General features: G+C 40.1%; 1 protein-coding gene across 3 annotated transcripts in view; it reads left to right on the forward strand.

Annotated features, from left to right (window-relative positions):
• The first annotated feature begins 11,003 nt into the window (after positions 1-11,003).
• Positions 11,004-22,278, forward strand: part of Tcp11l1 (t-complex 11 like 1) — a 48,338-nt gene continuing 37,063 nt past the window's right edge. For 2 of the 3 annotated variants that reach the window (XR_013090421.1, XM_076847019.1), the window contains exons 1-2: positions 11,004-11,331; positions 14,334-14,520. Coding sequence is in view for 1 of the 3 variants with exons in the window: in XM_076847019.1 (XP_076703134.1) it covers positions 14,358-14,520 (163 nt within the window). In the remaining 2 variants the exon portion in view is untranslated. Of the gene's footprint in view, positions 11,332-14,333; positions 14,521-22,278 lie in introns of those variants that run through there. The other variant, XM_076847020.1, reaches the window with a different exon arrangement.

Consider the following 22,278-nt stretch of genomic DNA (forward strand, 5'->3'; position numbering starts at 1 on the left):
TAAAGAAGCAATACAGCACAATTTGAAAAAAATTGCAATACAAATTGAAATTGTTCATCCTTATTTTAACCTTTTAGCTTATTATGAGCTGGGATTTTATATTTTAACTCAGACTTTTAATGAGAGGAAAACAAACAATGCATAGTATTCTGCTAGAAAAGTAATCTTTCATTTTCTGGTGTAACTGATGCTGGCTAGTCTCCAAAAGGAAGGCTGAGGACTAATATTAATATCCACAATGTATAATCTATGATACCAATTTTAATAAAGCAGGGAAAGTCAGGTTTTTTTGTATAGGAAGAAGGTGGGGTAGCAGCTTTCTTTACAATTAGGTGAAAAAGAAAAAGAGTTCATAACTTAAATGTGAGCAAGTTTTCAAAACAAGCTGAAACTGGTGAGACCAACATTGTTGGCAGAACAACTGTACTATCTGACTTTCAATCTTTATTTTGCACATAATTAGCATGATTATTTGGCAACCAAACTTAACACCTTCAGGGGAAGGCAGAACTAACTGGTTAGTGATATTCATGCTTCTAAAAGAAGCAACATTTTGACAGAATAATTTCATGGAAAACATGATTGAAATGTTTCCCTCAAAACTTCATTAGGATAGAATAAAATTCTAAAAAAACTGGATGTTTACAAGCATTATTAAAGTTTTAAGGCACAGTTTAATGCTACCCTGCATGCCTTGGGCAACCCTCCTGGGTTACTGGAACCATCAGTTATTGTCAGCTATAGCCCTCATTTATTCATGATGCCTTCCTAGAAACCCATGCCCACGTGTCCACCTGATGCCTAGGTGACTGTGAGCCTCGCCATCACCTTAGCAGAGCAGACGAGTGCTGAGCACCTCATCCAAGGGCAGCCTTCCTACAAGCTAACGAGACTGCAAACATCAGCTTGGTCAGTTGTTCCATACAGGTAAATCTAAATTGTGGGGGAGACAGAAGCAGAGATGTGATGAAAGATTTTGTGTGTTCCAGGGTGGTGACAGAGTAGCAACTCACCTCTACAGCGGCTGCCACCTTTCTCCTCCCAATTCCTAGATAGCCTCGCAGTGAACTCCTTTTGCCTTTCAGTAGTTCTTTCCAGTCCTTGCAGCCAGAGAGCCAACTGGAACATGTATCAATGTACTTAAAGGAAATGGTTCAGAATACATCAAAAGATTACAGGTAAATTCTACCATGCGGCCAGCGCAATGGTTTCATTAATGAGGTTCTTGGCATAAAAGTTAGCTAGCGAGATCGAAATAAACACACAGACTCAGTTACCTTTTTCTATGACCAGGTCCGAGACGGCTCCCCTCTCTGGTTCCCTCCACTAACCGCCCGGCAGGGCAGCAAGGATTACTCAGGGCTAGCAGGAGAGAGAGAGAGAGAGCACGCCAGGGAGTAGCCTTTTATTGGGGAGCAAGAAATTCAGGGGATAATTCCATCCAATGAAGGTTGAAGGGGGAGCCGCACTCCAAGGTCAGGGTCAGTGATTGGGCCTCCGGGGTCAGTGGTCAGTTACACCCCCACACGGACAGGTTCTCTCATCAGGAGAGGGCCGGGAAAGCTCCGACACAGCCAGAGCGCCTCAGACCCTAACCGGGAGTCACCCAGTCACGTGTGAGAATGGCTTCCGACATATTCCCCCTTTCTTTTCGCAAAAATGAGGCCGCGGTTCACTCTCTGGAGTTTCTGCATTCTTGTTCTGAAGACTCGCCATCCTACAATTACAACGCAATAAAGAATTAGCAGCAAAGAAAATAATCCAATAATGTACCAGGCCGAGTGTTTGAGAATATTTCCAGGGTTGAATCCATTTAACTCCTTCAATATTTGGTTAGCCAAAGAAGAAGGATCTGAAAAATCAGCTCTATTATTTTGAATGTCTTGGATATGGTGATGAAGTTCCAGAATATCCAAGCTATTATTACTATTTTGCCAAATACCTAACAAATGGTTTTTAACCTTCTCCCAATCCCAGAGAGAAGCATTGTACTTGGCAGCTGTAACACACACATACTTATAATTAGCATGGCATTTAAGCCTTTCTTTAAATTTTAAGGCTGAAAGTTCATTACCTATGTCAATAACAGTTGCCTCTAAGGCGTTTAATTTAGTTTCAATCTTTTCATCAATATTTACTTGATTACGCAGAGCCTTGGAAGTATTTTGAGCTAAATTATTAAGAAATTTTGCATGCTGAATATTCTGAGACAATGTCAGAGACGCAGAGACAGTTGATGCAATAAAAGAGACTAGCGCCAAAACACCAACAATTATAACTCCAATAGCACGTTTAGGTCTTGCCAGCTGGGCATGAATTTGCTGTAAGACTTGTAAACCAGCATCAGCATACCATGGCTCTGAAATATTAGCAGGTAATAAAACAAAAGAGGGCTGATGAAGTATCAGCACTCCTTTTCCTCCATTATACCTAGTAATGCAATTGGTTAGGTTACATTTTTTACAAGTAACAATATATCTGTCATCTATCCATTTAACTTTTACATTTCCAATAATTAAAACATAAGGAGATTGGACACAAGCTCGTAAGCCATAGCAAGATCCCTCTTTACAGTTCTTGCCAATAAATCTTGGTAAGGGTTTGTCTGTAAAATGTAAGAATTCTGAGGCAGCAATTAAACGCCAAATATCTTTTTGAACACCACCTTTACTATAAGTCAAAATATTACTAACAAATCCTGCAGGTGTCATAGCAGAATTTCTTCGTAATTGTCTCTTATCAATTTTTGGAGACCAGTCTAAAATATACCCACTATCTTTAGACACCTTATGTTGTACAGGAAAGGGATTTATACAATCCATCCATTTAGGAAAGGTGCCAATCTCAATTGTAGAACTATTTGGACAGTGGTGTATCCGTGGAGGTTTGGCAGAAATGACTGGCTTATTATGGGAAAGTCCCATCTTAATTACTGATCTAGTATTAGGCTTTAAATCTCCATAAATAGAATTATTTGTCAGTCTAGGTCTACCAATCGCTGTCTTTTCTTCGAATGATACTTTCAGACAGCCAGCATGTTTATCGTGGGACCAACACAAGGGTAATTGGGCACTATAGCCAGAATAATTAAATCTAGTCACATGATTGGGAGTAATATGAGTATCTGTAAATCCTCCCATCATGAATGAGTCATTAGTAAATACTGGAATAGATTTTCCAGTCCACACAGCTGGGTGTACCAGGGGTGGATCCAGTAAGTGTCTACTTGATCCCCCTTTACCTGACAGCCCAGTAGGGCAATTACTGTTGTTACCATCATCATTGGGGTCCTGTTTTTTCCTAGGTCTCGAAGTATTCGGGAAGCCTGGGTTGTTAGCTTCTTCACGTCTTCCCATGAAATCAGCTTTTTGGCTGGGTCAATCTGGTCTTTCTTCATCCTTTTCCGATATCTCCTCCTTCTGGATGGGGGCTCCTCTGGGTCGATCCTCAGTCGCTTCAATCTGGGTTCTATCTCTTCCATGTCTGATAGCACGTTCAGGCACCCAAATAGGACGAGAAGAATTTTCTGGGAAAATACAAGCATGCCCTCTGCCCCATATAATCACCGGGTCTGGGCCCTTCCACTGACCGGTTTGTAAATCTTTCCACAAAACTCTGCCTAAAGGGCCTGTTACTGAGGGAGACATTTGTCTCTCAGCAGCAGTGTGACCTTCTGCGTCACAGTTTAAAAAATTTAAAACAAACAAGGCATGATTAAGGCTATTTTGGGGAGTCATAAGCTTATCCCCCCTTTTTAATTTTTGTAATTGAAGTTTAATAGATAAATGAGCTCGTTCTACAATGGCTTGACCTTGGGGGTTATAAGGAATTCCTGTTTTATGATTAATTTTAAACTCTTGACAAAATTGTTGAAAAGAAGAGCTCACATAAGCTGGAGCATTATCTGTTTTAATCTGCATAGGGCATCCTAAAACAGAAAAAGCTGCTAGGCAATGAGAAATTACATTTTGAGAATTTTCCTTAGTACGTGCTGTGGCAAAAATAAATCTAGAATAAGTGTCCACTATGACATGCACATAACACTGCTTACCAAATTGAGGAATATGAGTTACGTCCATTTGCCAGATTTGATTTGGTTTTAATCCACGGGGATTTACCCCTGATGGCAGAGATGGAGTGTGAATAACACACTTAGGGCATTGGCTTACAATCTGACGAGCTTGTTCTCTAGTAATATTAAATTTTTTACGTAAGCTAGAAGCATTTTGATGATGCAAGGAATGGGAAGCTAGTGCACAGTCATATGAAGACATCTGTTGACAAAAAGCTACGAGTCTGTCAATTTTGTTATTACCTGAAGCTAAAGGTCCTGGAAGATTAGTATGAGCTCGTATATGTCCTATGAAACATGGATATTTCCGCATTAGCACTGCCTTTTGTAAATTATGAAATAATTTAAATAACTCTTGTGATGAAGTATACCCAATAACTGAAGTTTCAATATTTTTAGTAACTCCGACTGCATATAAGCTGTCAGAATAAATATTAATAGGCTCATTTGCAAAGTAAGTTAAGGCACAAATCAGAGCTTGAAGCTCTGCTCTTTGGGCAGAAGTATAAGAAGTTTGTATTACCTCTGTGTGAACACGACTATAAAATCCTGCTTTACCTGAACTTGATCCATCAGTGAACACTGATAAGGCTTCATCTATAGGATGGGCACGTACAATCTTTGGAAAAATAAGTGACGTTAATGATGCAAATTGTATAATCTTATCACGAGGATAGTGACTATCTATCTGGCCAGGAAAATCAGCAAAAGCTATTTGCCATGGGCTAGAGGTTTGAAAAAGCCAATTAATCTGTTGAACAGAAAATGGAATAATTATGATATCAGGTTCAGATCCAATTAATTGTAAAATCCTAGTTCTACCCTTAATTACTAACTGAGCTATAGAATCATGAAAAGGAATTAATGTTTTCTGAGGGGAGTGGGATAAATAAATCCACTCAATAACTCCTAATTTTTGCCATATGGCTCCTGTTGGTGTATGTTTAGTTGGAAATATTAATAAATACACCATTTCCTTAGGATCAACTCTAGTAAGCTGTGCATTTTTAATTGCATTTTCAACTTTTCTTAAAGCTGTTTTAGCCTCTAAAGTTAGCTGACGTGGAGAGGTTGGAGAAGGATTTCCTTGTAATATCTGAAATAAAGGACTTAACTCAGAAGTAGTTAGTTTTAAGGATGGCCTCAGCCAATTAATATCTCCTAATAGCTTTTGAAAATCATTAAGGGTATGTAACTCCTTAATTCTTATCTGAAGATTTTGAGGACGGATTGTACGTCCTTGAATTATCTGACCTAGATATTGAAAAGGTGACACTTTTTGAATTTTTTGAGGAGCTATGCATAAACCCATTGCTGTAAGCGAAGTCTCTAACTGAGTAAAAATTTCTGAAAGTACCTCTGAATTAGCATGAGCCAATAATATATCATCCATAAAATGAATAATATATGCATCAGGAAAGCTACTTCTTATGGGATCTATCGCCTGGTCTACGTATTTTTGGCACAGAGTAGGACTATTACGCATTCCCTGTGGGAGTACTTTCCAGCAATATCTTTTAACAGGTTCCTTAAAATTAATTGTTGGGACAGTGAAAGCAAATCTCTCACAATCTCTAGGATGTAACCTTATAGAGAAAAAACAGTCTTTTAAATCTATTACCATCAAGCTATAATCTAAAGGAATGGCTGTGGGAGAGGGAAGTCCTGGCTGTAAGGATCCCATAGGCTGAATTGCATGATTTATTGCCCTTAAATCCTGCAGCAATCTCCAATTTCCTGACTTTTTCTTAATAACAAAAATAGGTGTGTTCCAAGGACTAAGCGTTGGTTCTATATGACCAGCCTGAAGTTGTTCCTCAACTAACCTATGAATTATTTTAAGCTTTTCCCCTGAGATGGGCCACTGAGAAATCCATATAGGCTCCTCTGTGAGCCAAGTGATTTTTTCAGCTGTCTTAGGGATCGGGGAAGTACTCAGGGCCCCTAATAAAAATTTTGGCTTGGAGCATTTACTAATCTTTGTCGTGGAGACTGGTTTGTAAACAGATACTCTTCCTGATGGGTCTCCCTATCATCTCCAGGAAAATATCTCTGACTAACTTCCTCAACTGATCTCATAGAGTTAGGAGTAACTAATAATAATCCCATTTTGGTTAAAATATCTCTTCCCCATAGATTAGCTGGTAAAGTCTCTAACACATAAGGCTTGAATACTCCACTGTTTCCATCGGAATCTTTCCAATGGAGATAGTTGGCACTTTGAGCGGGCTGTGAAATCTGCCCTATGCCCTCTAGGTTAGCTGGCGCTACGTGTAAAGGCCAGTTTCTTGGCCAAAATCTACTGGAAAGAATAGAGATATCAGCCCCTGTGTCAATTATTCCGAGGAATTTTTTATTATTAATTTTAAGTTCTAATAAAGGACGCTCTTGTCGTACTAACTGTGACCAGTATACTCTGTCCGGCGGCTTAGAAGCTGAACCTACCGGCAGGTGTCTCCCTGCATCACAGGGCAATAAAATTAATTGGGCAAATGTATCTCTTGGAGTGAGCCTTAGGGCATAATTGGATCTTACAGTAACCTTTAATTGTCCTTTAAAATCTGAATCTATCACACCAGGTACTACCTCAATGGCTCCCTTTAAATTATTACGTCCCAAAATTAAACCTATAGTATTATCAGGAAGCGGCCCGAAAATCCCAGTAGGGATTTGTTCTGGTCCTGATTCAGGACTCAATTCAATTGTCCTTGAAGGCCCTAAGAAAACTGTCTGCGATCTACGTTCTGGTAAAAATCCCTCCGGAAAAAATCGCGGGCTGTCCTGGTCGGCGCCAGTGACGTCACACTGTGCGACCTCTCCTCGAATTCCCCGTATTGTTGCTCGGCCCGGGGAGGGGCCGACCGGAAGTTTTTTGTCCTCCCGCTAGGAGGAAATGATGGCGAGAAGGCGGGCTGATCCGCGCCATCTGGATCCGCCATGTGGGATCGAGTCCTGCAATATCTATTATCGCCAGTAGATGGAGTCCTGAACTTGCGCATGCGACACTCCCGCGCAAAATGATTGTTTTTCCCACAAACGTAACATTTTCCGCGGGGTTTTCGCCCTAAATCCTGTGGCTTTAAGGTTTCTTTTAGGGCTGCGGCTAAAGCTACAGTCTGTAAATGTGTAGAGTCCACATCAGAACACAAGCGAATGAACTCAGAAACTGTGCCTTTCTTACGGTGCGGTCGGAGAATATCTTGACAGTACTTATTTGCGTTTTCAAATGCTAGTTGTCTGACTATGAATTCACTGGCTCCTGGATCTCCGATCGACCTGTTTGCAGCCTGGTACAATCGGGCTACAAAATCTGAATAATGTTCATTGGCACCTTGCCTGATTTTGGTAAGAACTAAATTGGATTGGTCCTTAGAGACTATTTGTCTCCAGGCACGCTTTGCACAATCAGTTATTTGATTGTATATTACAAAGTCATAATTTAACTGCCTTTCTAAGTCAGCAAATTCACCTGTCCCTAAAAACATTTCGACTGGTGTTTCTATATTACGTTTCCTATTCAGTTCTGCCTGTTCAGTACAAAAATCAGTCCAATAAGTTCTCCAGAGCAAGAAATCTCCCCCGCTCAGACAGGATCTGGCTACAGAAATCCAGTCGCTAGGAGGAAGGGGCTGGGAGCAAATATTATCTATCAGACTCTGTACGAAAGGCGAATTTGGACCGTACGTCTCACATGCACTTTTTAGTTCCTTAATGGTTTTAAAAGGAATTACAGCATGAACTCTAACTCTCTGATCTTGCTCATTAACTTGCTCAAAAACGGGAAAAAGTTGAAAGCCACTAGTATCCTCCCCCAATTCCTGAGCCTTCTTAATACCTCGCTGGAATGGGGTAAGAAAGGTCATCGTTAATCCAGCGTACCTGTTAAACTTTGTTCTTTTAGCGGGTATGGGCCGAATTTGAGTAGCCTGGGCAGGCGGTGTTAAACGCAGCCTGTCGAAATTTCTCTGTAAATCCCGAATTTCAACATCTGATTCTTCTCCCTCTGACTCTGAGACAAGGTCGGATTCTGCGCTATCACCATTTTGAATTTGGGCTTCTAAGTCACGTGGCTGAGAGGAACTCTGAGCCCCTCTAGGAATCTCTTCCGGATTTTCCTCTCCAGGAAGATTGTCTACCTCCCTTGGAGGGCTCTCTAGGACCTCGGAGGTATCTCCTTTCTGATGTTGCTCTCCATAATCTCCCGGCCGAGTAACCTGACTTTGCAAGTTTAAATTTACATTTTTAACTTTGGGCCTGGCCCCTAGCGCCTTCGTTTTTAAGCGGCTTAAAGGAAAAGGAATTAACGTAGCCTCAGGCGGATTTTCCATTTGAATAGACTTGATGGCCCGTTGAATGCCTTTTAGCAGGTCTTCAGGGGGCCACGAATTCTGGCCCATATATTCAAAAAGACAAACTTCCAAGGCCGTCCAGGTTCTCTGAATATTATCTATGCCTCCAGGTAATTCATTTGAAAGACAGACCTTTTGTAACTTTCTTCCTAATTTCTCCCAAGTAAGTAAATTTGGAGACTCTTGTTCACAAAACCAAGGACAATATTTACCTACAATCTCTAAGAATTGTAATAACTGAGCTTTCTTTATCTGTTTTCCTTTCTGATTAATTATACTGTCTAAAATAGTCAGATACATTTCCTTATCCGTAGAAGTTGAATTTCCCATTTTAATTAATTTAACGTCTCTTTCCTTCAATATCTTAAGGTACTTTTGTGACCCAAATTGTCACCACTTCCTTTTGTGACCCAAATTGTCACTATTTCCTTTATCTTTACTTTTTTCTTTATCTTTATAGCGCGCTCCCACTCAATCTAGCTAATCTAGAATGCCCCCCTCGTGGGCGCCAATTCTACCATGCGGCCAGCGCAATGGTTTCATTAATGAGGTTCTTGGCATAAAAGTTAGCTAGCGAGATCGAAATAAACACACAGACTCAGTTACCTTTTTCTATGACCAGGTCCGAGACGGCTCCCCTCTCTGGTTCCCTCCACTAACCGCCCGGCAGGGCAGCAAGGATTACTCAGGGCTAGCAGGAGAGAGAGAGAGAGAGCACGCCAGGGAGTAGCCTTTTATTGGGGAGCAAGAAATTCAGGGGAGAATTCCATCCAATGAAGGTTGAAGGGGGGCCGCACTCCAAGGTCAGGGTCAGTGATTGGGCCCCCGGGGTCAGTGGTCAGTTACACCCCCACACGGACAGGTTCTCTCATCAGGAGAGGGCCGGGAAAGCTCCGACACAGCCAGAGCGCCTCAGACCCTAACCGGGAGTCACCCAGTCACGTGTGAGAATGGCTTCCGACAGTAAATCATTCAAAATGAAATCGGAGTGGTTGCCGTATAGTCAATGTTGCTCCAAGTGAAACTTGCTTATACTAATCCTTCAAGGGAGGTAGGGGACACTTGATGGGTGGAGGTGATTGTAGCTTGGCCACACACAAGAGTTATCCAGAAAACTTGTAATATTTCTTGCCTGGCATCACTCCCTGCGAGTTTTCAGGTGATAGTTTTGGAAGCCTCTTTGCCCCCATAGGCTAAAATGTAGTCAGGGTTGAAGAACAACAATGTTTTCTTCGTGACTCTTAACACTTCCAGAATATTTTAATATTTGATTTTTTTTTCCTCTCCTAAAGTAAACCTTCATCTGAGAACTGTTATTTTTTTAAAGGGAAAATAATGTGCTGATTGGTAAGTGGTTTGAGGCCATTGTATTGCACTTAGCCATCAATACTTAATTTTGTTCTAGTTACAACACATTTGAGTACAGAAGATTTATTTTAAGGCATTTATCATTTATGTCCAAGATTATTATTATTATTTTTTTTAAAAAAGCAGTCACATGCTACAGTGGCATGTTGGTGCATGCAGGTAATCTCTGTGATTCCGGAGGTTGAGGCATGAAGATGGCAAATTCAAGGCCAGCCTCAATAATTTATGGAGGCTTTTGACAATTTATTATTTTTCAGTTGTAGCTGGACACAACGCATTTATTTTATTTACTTTTATGTGATGCTGAGGATCGAACCCAGGACCTCGCACATGCTAGGCAAGCGCTCTACCGCTAAGCCACAACCCCAGCCCAACTCTTGACAATTTAGTAAGATTTTGCCTTAAAAAAAAAAAAAAAAAAAGTCTGGGGACGTAGTGGTAAAGTGCCCCTGGGTTCAATCCCTGTTACCAAATAAATGTCACATGCCTTTTATATTTTAAGATTAAGCACCATAACTATGTTCCTGCAGGTTAATATTTTACTGCTGCAGGCAGAGCTATCTTGGAGCAGCGACTCTTAGCAAGGCAGCTCCACGGTAGTCACAGGCCCACTACTTGGAACCGAGGGAGACGAAGCTCTGAAACAGGCTCGTGTCAACACGATACATCAGGGAAACCACCTTTTCTGGACAAGACCTGAAACGCCCTCAGCGCTCCCCGTGCTTCTGAACGATCTGCACGGAGCTGAGCCATCAGGAGACGGTTTGCCCGCTGCCTTCAGTCTCTCCAGAAGTCTTGCTTTTCCTACGGACAACGTGCAGCAGCCCCTGAAGTACCGACTCAAAAATCCAACCGGGTCGGAGCCTCGGAGACTGCTCTTAGGTAGTGGGCGTGGTTTTTTAGTAGCCAAAATGAGGGAAGGGGAATAAACTTAATTTAGTTACAAAGATGTAATATTTAAGTTTCAAAATACGGGCGGAGGTTTTAAATGCTATTGGTTCTAAGGATTTTTTTCCTTCCATTAACTGACTTCATGCACCTCCTCAGTCTCCTCTCGAGGCGCCCCTTCGCCTGGCACCCGGCCGCGCCTTCGCCTTTCCGTATGGAAACATGGCGCCTCCCTGCGTGGAGCGGGAGCCTCCCGGCTCCGAGCACCGCCCACTGGAACCCCTTGGCCGGCAACCGGCCCGCCTCCCCGTGCGGAAATATGGCGCCTACCGGTGCCGAGCCCCTTCGGCCAGCAGGAGACCTAAAATCACTCGACTCTCCGTACAAAAACATGGCGCCGCCCTGCGTCGAGTAAGCGTCTCTCGGCTAAAAGCAACCTCCCCCTTCCACACGCTGAGGTGAGGCTGCTCTGGCCGCTGCCCACCCGAGCCGGACAGGAAGGACCGCTCGCGGCGCGGAGAGGGATGCGGCCTCGATGAGGTAGAGGCTGAACCGCCCCTGCCCGCCGCGCATCGCTCCCGCCTCCTCCGCGGCGCCCGTCTCGCCTGTTTCGCGGCGGGAGCGGCAGGAGGGAGAACGCCGACTCCGCGGCAGGTGAGGGGCGCGGGCGCGGAGGCTGGCGGGGCCCTCACAGGAGGCGCGAGGTCGAAAGCACAGCATTTCTTCGCCTTCTCTCGTCGGGTCGGGGCCCGGTGATGGGTTGAGGCGAGGAGGAGGCAGGGGCCGCGGGCCGGTTGAGGCCCACCCTCGAGGCCGCCCGCCGGCGCGTCCCGCTCCGCTCCGGTCGCTGGCTCCAGGCCCGCCACTCCCTCGCCGACCCAAACAGCTGTTTACAACGGAATCCGGATGCGGGGAGAGAGTGGCGCTGAGCGCCGGAGGGAGCGACCCCCGGCGCCCGTGGACAGCCCCTCTTTTACCGTTTCTGCCGGGGCGGGGGGCTCTGGAGTCCGGCTGAGGCCCGCGTGCAGCTCCGACAGATGCTGTTCTTCGCGGCCGCTGCGTGGATCCTTCCACCCCGGGTTTCCTTTTTAGGCACAATCGAGGCTGAGGATCGTTGAATGAATGAGCGCACTCAGAGCGTCGGTGTGGCTCCTGGCGGCACCCTGTAGCCCTTTAATTGTAGTTTGCGTTTGTGAAAAGCTCCTGTGCCCATCTGCTGGGCACAGTCCCCGTCTAATCGTCCCCCCAATCCTAGGAGATATGTAGCTCCGCTTTCCTGGGAGGAAACCCGAGCCACACCGCTATTAAAGAGCCAGGATCGGACCCCAGGTACGTCTGAGACCCACACCCAGCCCTCCCAGATAGACTGACTCACAGCGATGACACAGGGATTCGTTTCTATCCATACCTCGCGGGTTATCTGTTTGGGGGATATAAGTATGCAACAAATGTGGAATAGGGGGTTCTGCCTCTAAGTTCAAAATCTAGGTGAAGAGATTTTTCGTTTGTTAATAAAAACGATCACTTTTACCATATGGCCCCAACCCATCTTTCATCTTCACCACCTGCCAAATTTTTTTTTCTTTTTTTTTTTTTTTTTTTTTTGGTATGGGGATTGAACTCAGGGGAAGTCAACTACTGAGCCATATCCCCAGGCCTATTTTGTATTGTATTTGGAGACAGGGTCTCACTGAGTTGCTTAGTGCCTCACTTTTTGCTGAGGCTGGCTTTGAACTCGCGATCCTCCTGCCTCAGCCTCCGAGCCGCTGGCCCCTGCTACTTTTCTTGTTTTCATGTGCATTGGCTTCTGCTCTGCGAGTCAAATGCCCCTCTTTTACCTCTTCTTTCTCCAGACATTTTATAACCGAAAGAAATTCTACTTTAAAAAAAAATTTTTTTTTGTAGTTATAGATGGACAGAATGCCTTTATTTTATTTGTTTATTTTTATGTGGTGCTGAGGATCGAACCCAGTGCCTCCTTCTGAGCTACAGCCCCAGCCCCGTGAAATTCTACTTTCAAACATTAGTTCAAATGTCCTCTCTTCTGAGAAGGAACTAGTTTCTCCCTTTGCATTTCATAACAGCAATTTTCATGATGCCACTAAGGCTTGAGTTTCATGATCATCCTCTGTAAGCAGTTCTGTCTCCTTCTATAATCTGTGAGTTTTCATCCCTTTATTCCTATTTATTTATTTATTTATTTATTCCTATTTAAATAAGCATATTTTGAATCGAATTTAAGGTAGCAATGACTGTCTGATGTCTAGCAACCAGCCCTGTGGGAATTTCTGGGAACTGTGCAAACACTGTCCTGAGAAGAGCGCACTGATGCATCTTAAAAGGTGGGTGGGGTTAGTTTACTGAGCATCAAAGGCCTAGGAATCTTGGTTTCGCTTTTCACTGCACAGGATGAATTACTTCATCTTTTCTGGGCTCCTTCTCATCATGTGAAGAGGATAAAATGAGAAATGTTTTGTCCTGTCTCATACAATATGATGGTAATATCATCCTTTGGATCTTGGAGCATTTCCAGACCCTAATAGGATTTAGCACAGTGAGGAAATGGATATTGGAAAGTAAAGTTGGATTGCAAACGGGAAAATACATTTTTTAAAACATGCATATTAATATTATGGTCCTGAAATTTTCAATTCCAGTAACGTCATCCTGTTTAATGGAGGTCTCTGAAGTTTCAGATAATCATATCAAACAATTGTTCTCTCTAATGTGCAGAAGAGAGTCTGCCAAACCTCCTTAAAGCAGTTCACATTTCTTTTGATCGTTGATTACCTTCCAGGTGTATAATACAGTCTAATTAGTGTTTCTGACAATGTTTTGTGATCTTTAAGTGCTAATGTACAAATGTTAATTATTTTCAGAATTGTAAATGCAGAAAACATTTTGTCTTCTCCCTTAATTAGAAACACCCTAGGAATAGAAGAAAGGGGCTGGGGACTTAGATGCAATTAGAGGAGGCCTTTATTAACTGGCTCAAACCAACGTGTCAAGTGATATTCTTATTCTAATCAGCAACTAATAAAATGAAAACTCACCCAATCACATACTTTCATGATTGTTTGCAACTTCCTTCTTTACTCATGATCTTTTTCTGCTGACTGGCAGTGCATAAATAAAAATATTTGCTCCATACCTTTCCCTTAATAAGAGTCAACTGTACCTTTGAAGTCCCCAGGTATTTTTATCCACATGATGGGATTAGGGAACCAACTCCTCATTCCAGCATATTCACTCTCAAACCTGATTATAAGCATTGTTTTCAAGTAGTTTTTCTTTCAGCTTACAGGATGAAGTAAAGAATTTAAGACTGAATTATTCCCTTTGATTAAAACAGAAGCAGGCGATTTCTAATGTCTTCTATTAGTTTAAGGTACTACATTTTTGTGATGTTAGAAGTGGGACAAGAACATTTCAACCTATTACTCTGTGAGGTCCATAGATTTGATAAATTTTATCGACCTCACAGAGTAATTGAATCTGTTTAAATATTGAAGTAGAATATTGTAGTTGGATAAGATCTTAGCAGGTCTGTTTATTTTACAGACCAGAAAACAAACCAAAAAAATTAAGTGTGCCCAGAGTCACACTGATAGTAACAGAGCTAGAATAATTTTGACTCTTTTTTTTTTCTTTCCTAGGAAAGTGAATAAACTTAATTGAGAATGTCTGAAAACCTTGACAAGTCTCATATAAATGAAGCAGAAAAATCAAAATCAAATGAATCTGAGAAAAGCCTGGGAGGTGCTGTGGAATGTTCTGATGAAGCTTTACAGAAAAAAATAAAGTCGGATGCTTCTAACCCCCAAAGAGTACAAAGACCTCACTGTAAGCAAATTTTACTTTGACTGGAAGAAGCAATACTATCATTGTTTTCAAATGGTATTTTTATTAGGCTTTCTGGTGTATGTGGTCCTGAGCAAAAGTTCTAGTAATATGATAACATTAACTACCACTTAAGAGTAGCCATATTTTCCCAGCTGGCAGTCTAGTTGCTTATGGGTTTTCAGTTGCATGAGAAATTAAAAATTTTAGAATAATTTCCAAATGTTTCTGTCTTTGTCTAGCCCTAGGGCATTCTGATTTCTCTGAAGTCTCTGAGAAACAGAAGGGTGGAGTGTAAATTACAACTTTCATTAAAAAAGTGTTTGAAAAGTCTGAGGCTGATTCAAATCAGGACTGTACTTGTACAGGTTTTTTAAAAAATGTGAGTTCACCACACCCTAAATTCACTGCCTGGGGGTTTAGTTCCCATAAGGTTAAGGGGACTCAGTCTGCTGAGTCAGTGTGAAGTCATTTCAGGTCCCTGGCAGGAAACAAGCTTCATACATGAAGGGTGGCAATGGCTGTGTGTATTGCCAACAGTTGCCCCAACTCATGTCTTTTATTAAGAATATATAAGCTTTAGAAGTGAGTCCAAAAATGAAAGTTTTAAGAGGGAGTGGTCATAATCTAAGAATGTCAGTGTTGATGTTATCTCTTTAAATTATAAATGATCAGTAATTCTGCATATTTGGAAGAAGTGCAAACATTTTGAGGTTTCAAGATGAGTTTCTTCTAAAATGATCAAAGCCCTTCCCAGGAATTTATTAGTCAATATTATATTCTTATAGCAAACATTATGGACCCTGTTTTAAAATTATTTTAATTACTTAATTTATTTTTAATATTAGGTATTGAACCCAGGAATGTTCTGCTACCAAACTATATCCCCAGACTTTATTTATTTATTTATTGAACCCAGGGGTACTTTAACCACTGAGCTACATCCCCAACCCTTTTAATTTTTTGAGAGACATGTATTTTTTTTTTTTAATAACATTTATTTATTTTTATGTGGTGCTGAGGATTGAACCCAGTGCCTCACACAGGCTAGACAAGCACTTTACCATTGAGCCACAACCCCAGCTGGAGAGACAGTGTTTCACTTAGTTGCCAAGGCAGTCTTTACATTTGTAATCTTTCTGTCTCAACCTTCTTTTATATATATATATATATATATATATATATATATATATTTTTTTTTTTTTTTTTTTTTTTTTTTTTGTACCAGGGATTGAACCTAGGGCACTTAACCATTAAGCTATATCCCCAGCCCTTTTTTTTAGGGGACGGGGACAAGGGTCTCACTAAGCTGCTGAGGCTGGTCTCAAATTTGTGATCCTCCTGCCTCAGCCTCCAGGCCTCTGGAAATGCAAATGTGTACCACTGTGCCTGGCCTACCTCAGCCTTATGAGTCTCTGGGACTGATTGTCACACAGATTTTGATAAACTACTAGGCCAAATTGTATATAGGGAAACATGTTACCAATAGCATAATTTATGGTACATGTGATAGGCCTTGTCTCAACATGTATAATTAGAAAAGTTTTGTTTTCCTATTTTTTAAGTGAGGGAAATGTACCTATCTCTTAGGGTGGTTGTAAAGATTAAATGAATTCATATAAAGTAGTTAAAACAGTGATTGGCACATAATAAATGCCCAGTGACTATTAGTGATTGTTTTTACTACTGCTGTAAATATTATATCATCTATTGCATTTCATGATGCCAGGATTAATTGTTGTAATGTGGAGGTACTATATTTGGATATGAAATTTCTTCCATGTGTTAAAGGCTTGGTCCCCAATCTGGCACTATTGGGAGATGGTGGAAGGTTGGGCCTAATGGAAGAAACGTCATTGTGTTGATGAAGTGGGTATTGGGAAGCCTCTTCTTCCTTGCTCTTGTTTCCTGATTACTTCCTGACCATAAAGTGAACCTTTGTTCCACATGAACAGAACCTTTGTTCTGACCTTTGTTCCACATGTTCCCCTCCATGGTGTACTGCTTCACCAAAGACCCAAAGGCATGATCATGATCATGAACTGGAACTTCTAAAACTGAGAGCCAAAATAAACCTTTTTTCTTAATTTAATTTACCTAGGTATTTATTACAGTAAGGGAAAACTGACTAATAAAAAATGATGGTTTTGTTACCTATAGTTTCTGATAAAGGAGAACTTTCGGTTTGTATCTTCAGTCATTCTTTGCTTGATGGCCTTGCCTTTTGTATTCTGTCAGTCTCATGGCCTCATTCTAAGTCAATGTCAATCCCAAAATAGGCCATGTTATTTGAAATTGTGTGTAGTTATGTTCCTAAGGCAAGAGTACTTATCCTAGGACCTGTGTTCAAGTTTTAGAGGACCCTGGAACAACCAGCAATGTACATTAATATTTATGCACATATGCAATTCTAGGAAGAAGGTCATGGAAACTTTCATTAAATTTTCATAGAGCTGGGTGTGGTGGCATATGCCTGTAATCTCAGCTATTTGGAAGGCTGAGGCAGAAGGGTCACAAGTTCGAGGTCAGCCCTAGCACCTTAGCGGGAACCTAAGCAACTTAGTGAGACTCTGTCTCAAAATAAAAAACAAAAAGACTTACCACTGAGCTACAATCAGTGGTAAAGTTCCCCTGGGTTCAGTCCCCAGTACCAAAAAAAGAAAGAAAAAAAAGTTCTTATAAAAGTCTGCTGTGGTTGCATATGGTTTGTCCTACAGGGTTCATATTCTGATGGCTTTGTCCCCATGTAAGGATCTTGAGGTAGTAGAACCTTTGTAAGTCATGGGGACTAGTGGAAGGTGGTTAGGTCATTGGGGATGCTGCCCTTGAAAAAGATTAGTGTAGTTCTTATGGAATCCTGGTTAGTTCCTGAGAAGGGGATTGTTAAGAGAGCAAGCCTGGCCCCTGAATCCTGTGCTGACTTCCTGTCTCTTCATGTAGTCCCTTCTGTACACACTCCTGCCATTGAGATGTCATCCATCATGAGGCCCTTACTTACCAGAGTAGAACAGATGCCATGCTCTTGGACACAGACACTATGAGCTAAATAAACCTCTTTTCTTTATTCAGTATCTACCTTACATATAGCAGTGGGAAAGAGACTATTACAAAGGTACTTACTAAAATGAGGTTCTAAGGCAGTGTTCTCAGATGTTCCTTTTGGCTTCTTGATTTTCCTCTTTGTAGTAATAGATAGGTATAGAGGAATGAACCCAAAAGGCAAGACTGAGAGCCATGATTTGTGGACCAGATAAGGAGGCATCATTATCCACATAAAGTATAATATTGAATAATTCAAATATTTTCCCCAAACTGCTGGATTTATAGTATCACTAAAAATCACATTTGGAATTTTGCAAATTAAAATAATTCACAAAAAGAAAGTATCTATTTTCACAAATTATAGTATAGAAATATTTTAAATGTAGAATTGCTATTGGTAACTGGTAGAGAATACTTGAAAAAGGAAAAATGGCTGGCTTGTAAGAATAGATCAGCACTAATCTGAGATGATGATTTGAGTTCAAAAGATGATCTGTTCTTTACACATAAAGAGCCTTAGAGTAAGCCAAGTGTGGTGGTACATGCCTGTAATCCCAGCAGTTTGGGAGACTGAGGCAGGAGGATTGCAGATTCAAAGTCAGCCTTAGCAATTTAGCAAGATCCTCAGCAACTTAGTGAGACTCTGTCTCAAAATAAAAATAAATTAATTAAAAGGACTGAGGATATAGCTCATTGGTAAAGTGCCCCTGGGTTTAATACCTGGTATTATGTATTTTAAAAAAGGCACAGTGGTACAAATAATTCAAAGAAGTTACAATTAAAAGAGCCTTAGAGTAAGGAGCAGTCAAGTCTCACAATTTAAAAAATATATATATATATTTTTTTTAATTGTAGTTGAACACAATATCTTTATTTTTATGTGGTGCTGAGAATCAACCCCAGTGCTTCATGCATGTTATGGGAGCATTCTGCCACTGAGCCTCAGCCCCAGCCCTAACAATGTTTCCTCTAAGACCCTCCACTTCTAAATAATTTACTTCTCTCCTCTACCTTCTGCTCTAGAATTTAATTACCTAGTGGCCAGTAAATGATGCTATATTTATTCAGATTACAAGCATCAATTATTATTCCAGTTAATAGTTCCCATTTAGTAGTGCTTGCTGTACTCATGGGTTTCATATCTATGTATTCCATAACCAAGTATGAATTGAAAATACTAAACAAGAAAAAAAAGTTGTAGTCTTATTGAACACAGACAGGCTTTTATTTCTTATTTCCTAAACAATACAACAGCTATTTGTGTAGCATTACATCATCTAGAGATGATTTAAAGTATATGGAAGAATACAAGATATTTAAGTATGCAGGTTTTAGAATCTGAGGAGGTTCTGAAATCAATCTCCCAAAGACTCTTGAGGAATGACATAATTTTCCTTATTAAATCAGTTAGTCTGATTTACTAAATTAAATCAGAGTTTAACTAGTAAATCCCAGTTTACTAATTATGATTTTAACTATTAAATTTAACTTACTAATTAGTAAATCCCAGTTTACTAATTATGATTTAACAGCTAAACTTAATTTACTAATTAGAGTAAAGTATAATTAATAGCTTAAATTAGCAGAGCCCAATCATCATTGGATGAATACATTTATAACACTGAGTTTTTCCCTTTTTTTTATACTCCATAAAAATGGATTGGTCGGGCTGGGATTGTGGCTCAGTGGTAGTGTGCTTACTTAGCATGCATAAGGCACTGGGTTCAATCCTCAGCATCATATAAAAATAAAATACAGATATTGTGTCCACCTAAAAAACTAAATAACAAATATAAAGAAAAATAAAGAATTGTCACTTTTTTTCCTACATTTTTTTATTGGTGCATTATGTATATAACGGTGGAATTTATTTTTAACTATTCATATGAGTTTTTACCTTTTTTAAATTTATGAGAATTATGATGTCTTTATATAAAAAAAAAAAAGAAAAACACGTACTTATTGAGTGCATACTATGTATCAGGGATCCAGCAGTGAACAAGGCAGTAAACATGTTGTATCTGGCTTGGTGGAACCTTCAGTCTTGTGAGGAAGACAAATCAACCATTTCTATCCAGTGTAACAAGTGCTGTGGATAACCTTTGCCCTTGCTTTTTCATACTGTTTGGGTAAGATTCAACATCTACCCTCCACACGTGTCCATCTACTTATGTGTTTAGAAACCTTTCTTTAGAGTGTGTAGACTTCTCAGATTCCAGGACACCTTAGAAAAGAAAGGTAAAGAGTACAACCATTCTAAATTAGAACTTCCTTTTATTTTGGGTAGTCTGCTAGCTTCCAAGAGGGTATGTTTAACTTAAAATATGTTTTTCTATGACTCTGACAAGACATCAGTGTTCAAAAGATATAATAGAATTTAGCATTATGTCCACCTAAAAAACTAATTTTATATATATATATATATATATATATATATATATATATATATATATAAAAATTTTATATATATACATATATTATGTATATACTAATTATATATTTACATATACACACACATACTCTCTCTTTTTAGTTGTTGATGGATCTTTATACTAGATAATAAAATAAACACCAAGGTAAGATACATGTAACCTGACTGTTTTACATGGCTCTTATTATAACTCATATTCTTTTCACAAGTTGAGGTGAGCACCATGGTCTCCACCACATTGCATCTTTGTAAATTTTTCTTAATGAAATTGGTAAATTTGAGAACTCTCAAAAAATAAAACAAAATTCCCAGAATTTTTTCATTTGTATGCAGTAAATTATTCCTCTAGATATAGATCTGTAGCATATCCTGATTCTCTTAGAATTGTAGTTTTTCTCTTTTTTGATCAGATACCTTCCGTTAATAATTCTGATTTTTAAGTAGTCTTTAAGTTCGACAGCTCCTGAGAACTTTCTTTCTGGTTGTCTGATGTTTGGTTCTTGGTGCCATCTGTTTTGTCCCTAGTGTACCCTAAATACTGAGAATACACTTGCCTAGAATTTGAAGGATTCTTATTCTCATAGAATACCCCTTAGGGGGCTGGGGTTGGCTCACCTAGCATAGGCGGGGCACTAGGTTCCATCCTCAGTGCCACATAAAAATAAAAATAAAGGTACTGTGTCCAACTACAACTAGAACAAAACATTTAAAAAAAAAAAAAAAAGAATACCCCTTAGTCTGACTATCTTCTTTTTGCATATGGAGAAACCATGGCCCTAGAAAATTTAAGTGACTTTGTTAAGGTCATACTCAACACAGTCTGGAGGAAGCCAAATTTCCTCCTGATTCTGTGTCCACGTTTTTTTTTTTTTTTTTTTTTTGTGTGTGTGTGTGTGTAGTTGTTGATATATCTTTATGTATTTATTTATTTATATGTGCTGAAAATGGAACCCAGTGCCTCACACACGCTAGGCAAACACTCTACCACTGAGCTACAGCCCTAGCCTCCTCCACTGCTTTATGACTAGGTAATCAACCAACAGTGTTCCTTATTACCCAGATGCCTGAACTTGTTGAGAAATAGCAAGTTTTTATAAATTTTATATCAGACTTTATTTTTGCACAGTTAAGGTAAAAAAGAACTTTGAAGCCCCGATGAAAATGTCTGAATTTCTCTTTTAGAGACAAGAACTTGATGGAGTTTTCTGGGTGCAATAGTGCATGCATATAACCCTAGCTACTCAGGAGGCTGAGGCATGAGGATTGTAAGTTCAAGACCAGCCTGGGCATTTTAGCAAGACCCTGTCTCAAAATTAAAAAATTAAAAGAAAGGGACCGCTGGGAGGGAGGAGGGGAGGGGCAAGGGAAATACTAGGGAATTCTATTGGCCAAATTACATTGTGATATTGTGTGCATGTATGAATATGTAACAATGAATCTCACCATTGTATACAACTGCTGAGGCAGGAGGACAGAGATTGAGGCCAGCCTCCGCAACTTTGCAAGACCCTTTCTCAAAAAAACAAAAACACAACAAAACAAAATACACACAACTGGGGTTGTAGCTCAATGGTAAAGAAACTCTGGGTTCAATCCCCAGTGCCAGTGAAGTAGAGGTGGGGGAAGCAAGAACTCAGTGGAGTTTAATAACTCCTGAAGCTTGATACTGATATACCCACAGCAGAAGTTCCATTTGTAGATAATTGGTAACAGAAAATACAAGCTTGAAGCAAAGTATTAGTAATCTTTGTGTATATCTCAATTATGTATTTCAAATATGTTATCTGAGATAAAATGCCTATATGTGTATTTATATATTTTGTGGGTTTTTTAATATTTATTTTTTAGTTTTAGGTGGACATAATATCTTTATTTTATTTTTATGTGGTGCTGAGAATCGAACCCAGTGCCCCATACATGCTAGGCGAGTGCTCTACCACTGAGACACATCCCCAGCCCTGTATTTATATATTTGATATTCATATATCTCACATCCCTATTTGAGTGCCTTAGAATTTTAAAACTAGCTTTATTAATGTATAATTTGTATATAATGACATGCACCAATTTTAAGTCCATATGATTTGTGACTACCACCATAATCATGAACTGCCAGAACATTTCCGTCATCTACCACAATTCCCTAATGCCCCTGGCAGCAAATCTCTTCCCTTTACCTCCTGTGCTTCCCAACCACTGATCTGCTTTCTGTCACTATCATATTGCCTTTTTTATGATATAATATAAATGGAATCATTGTGAATGTAATATTTTATATCTGACTTATT

This window comes from Callospermophilus lateralis, chromosome 2, assembly GCF_048772815.1.
Source record: "Callospermophilus lateralis isolate mCalLat2 chromosome 2, mCalLat2.hap1, whole genome shotgun sequence".
Lineage (NCBI taxonomy): Eukaryota > Metazoa > Chordata > Mammalia > Rodentia > Sciuridae > Callospermophilus > Callospermophilus lateralis.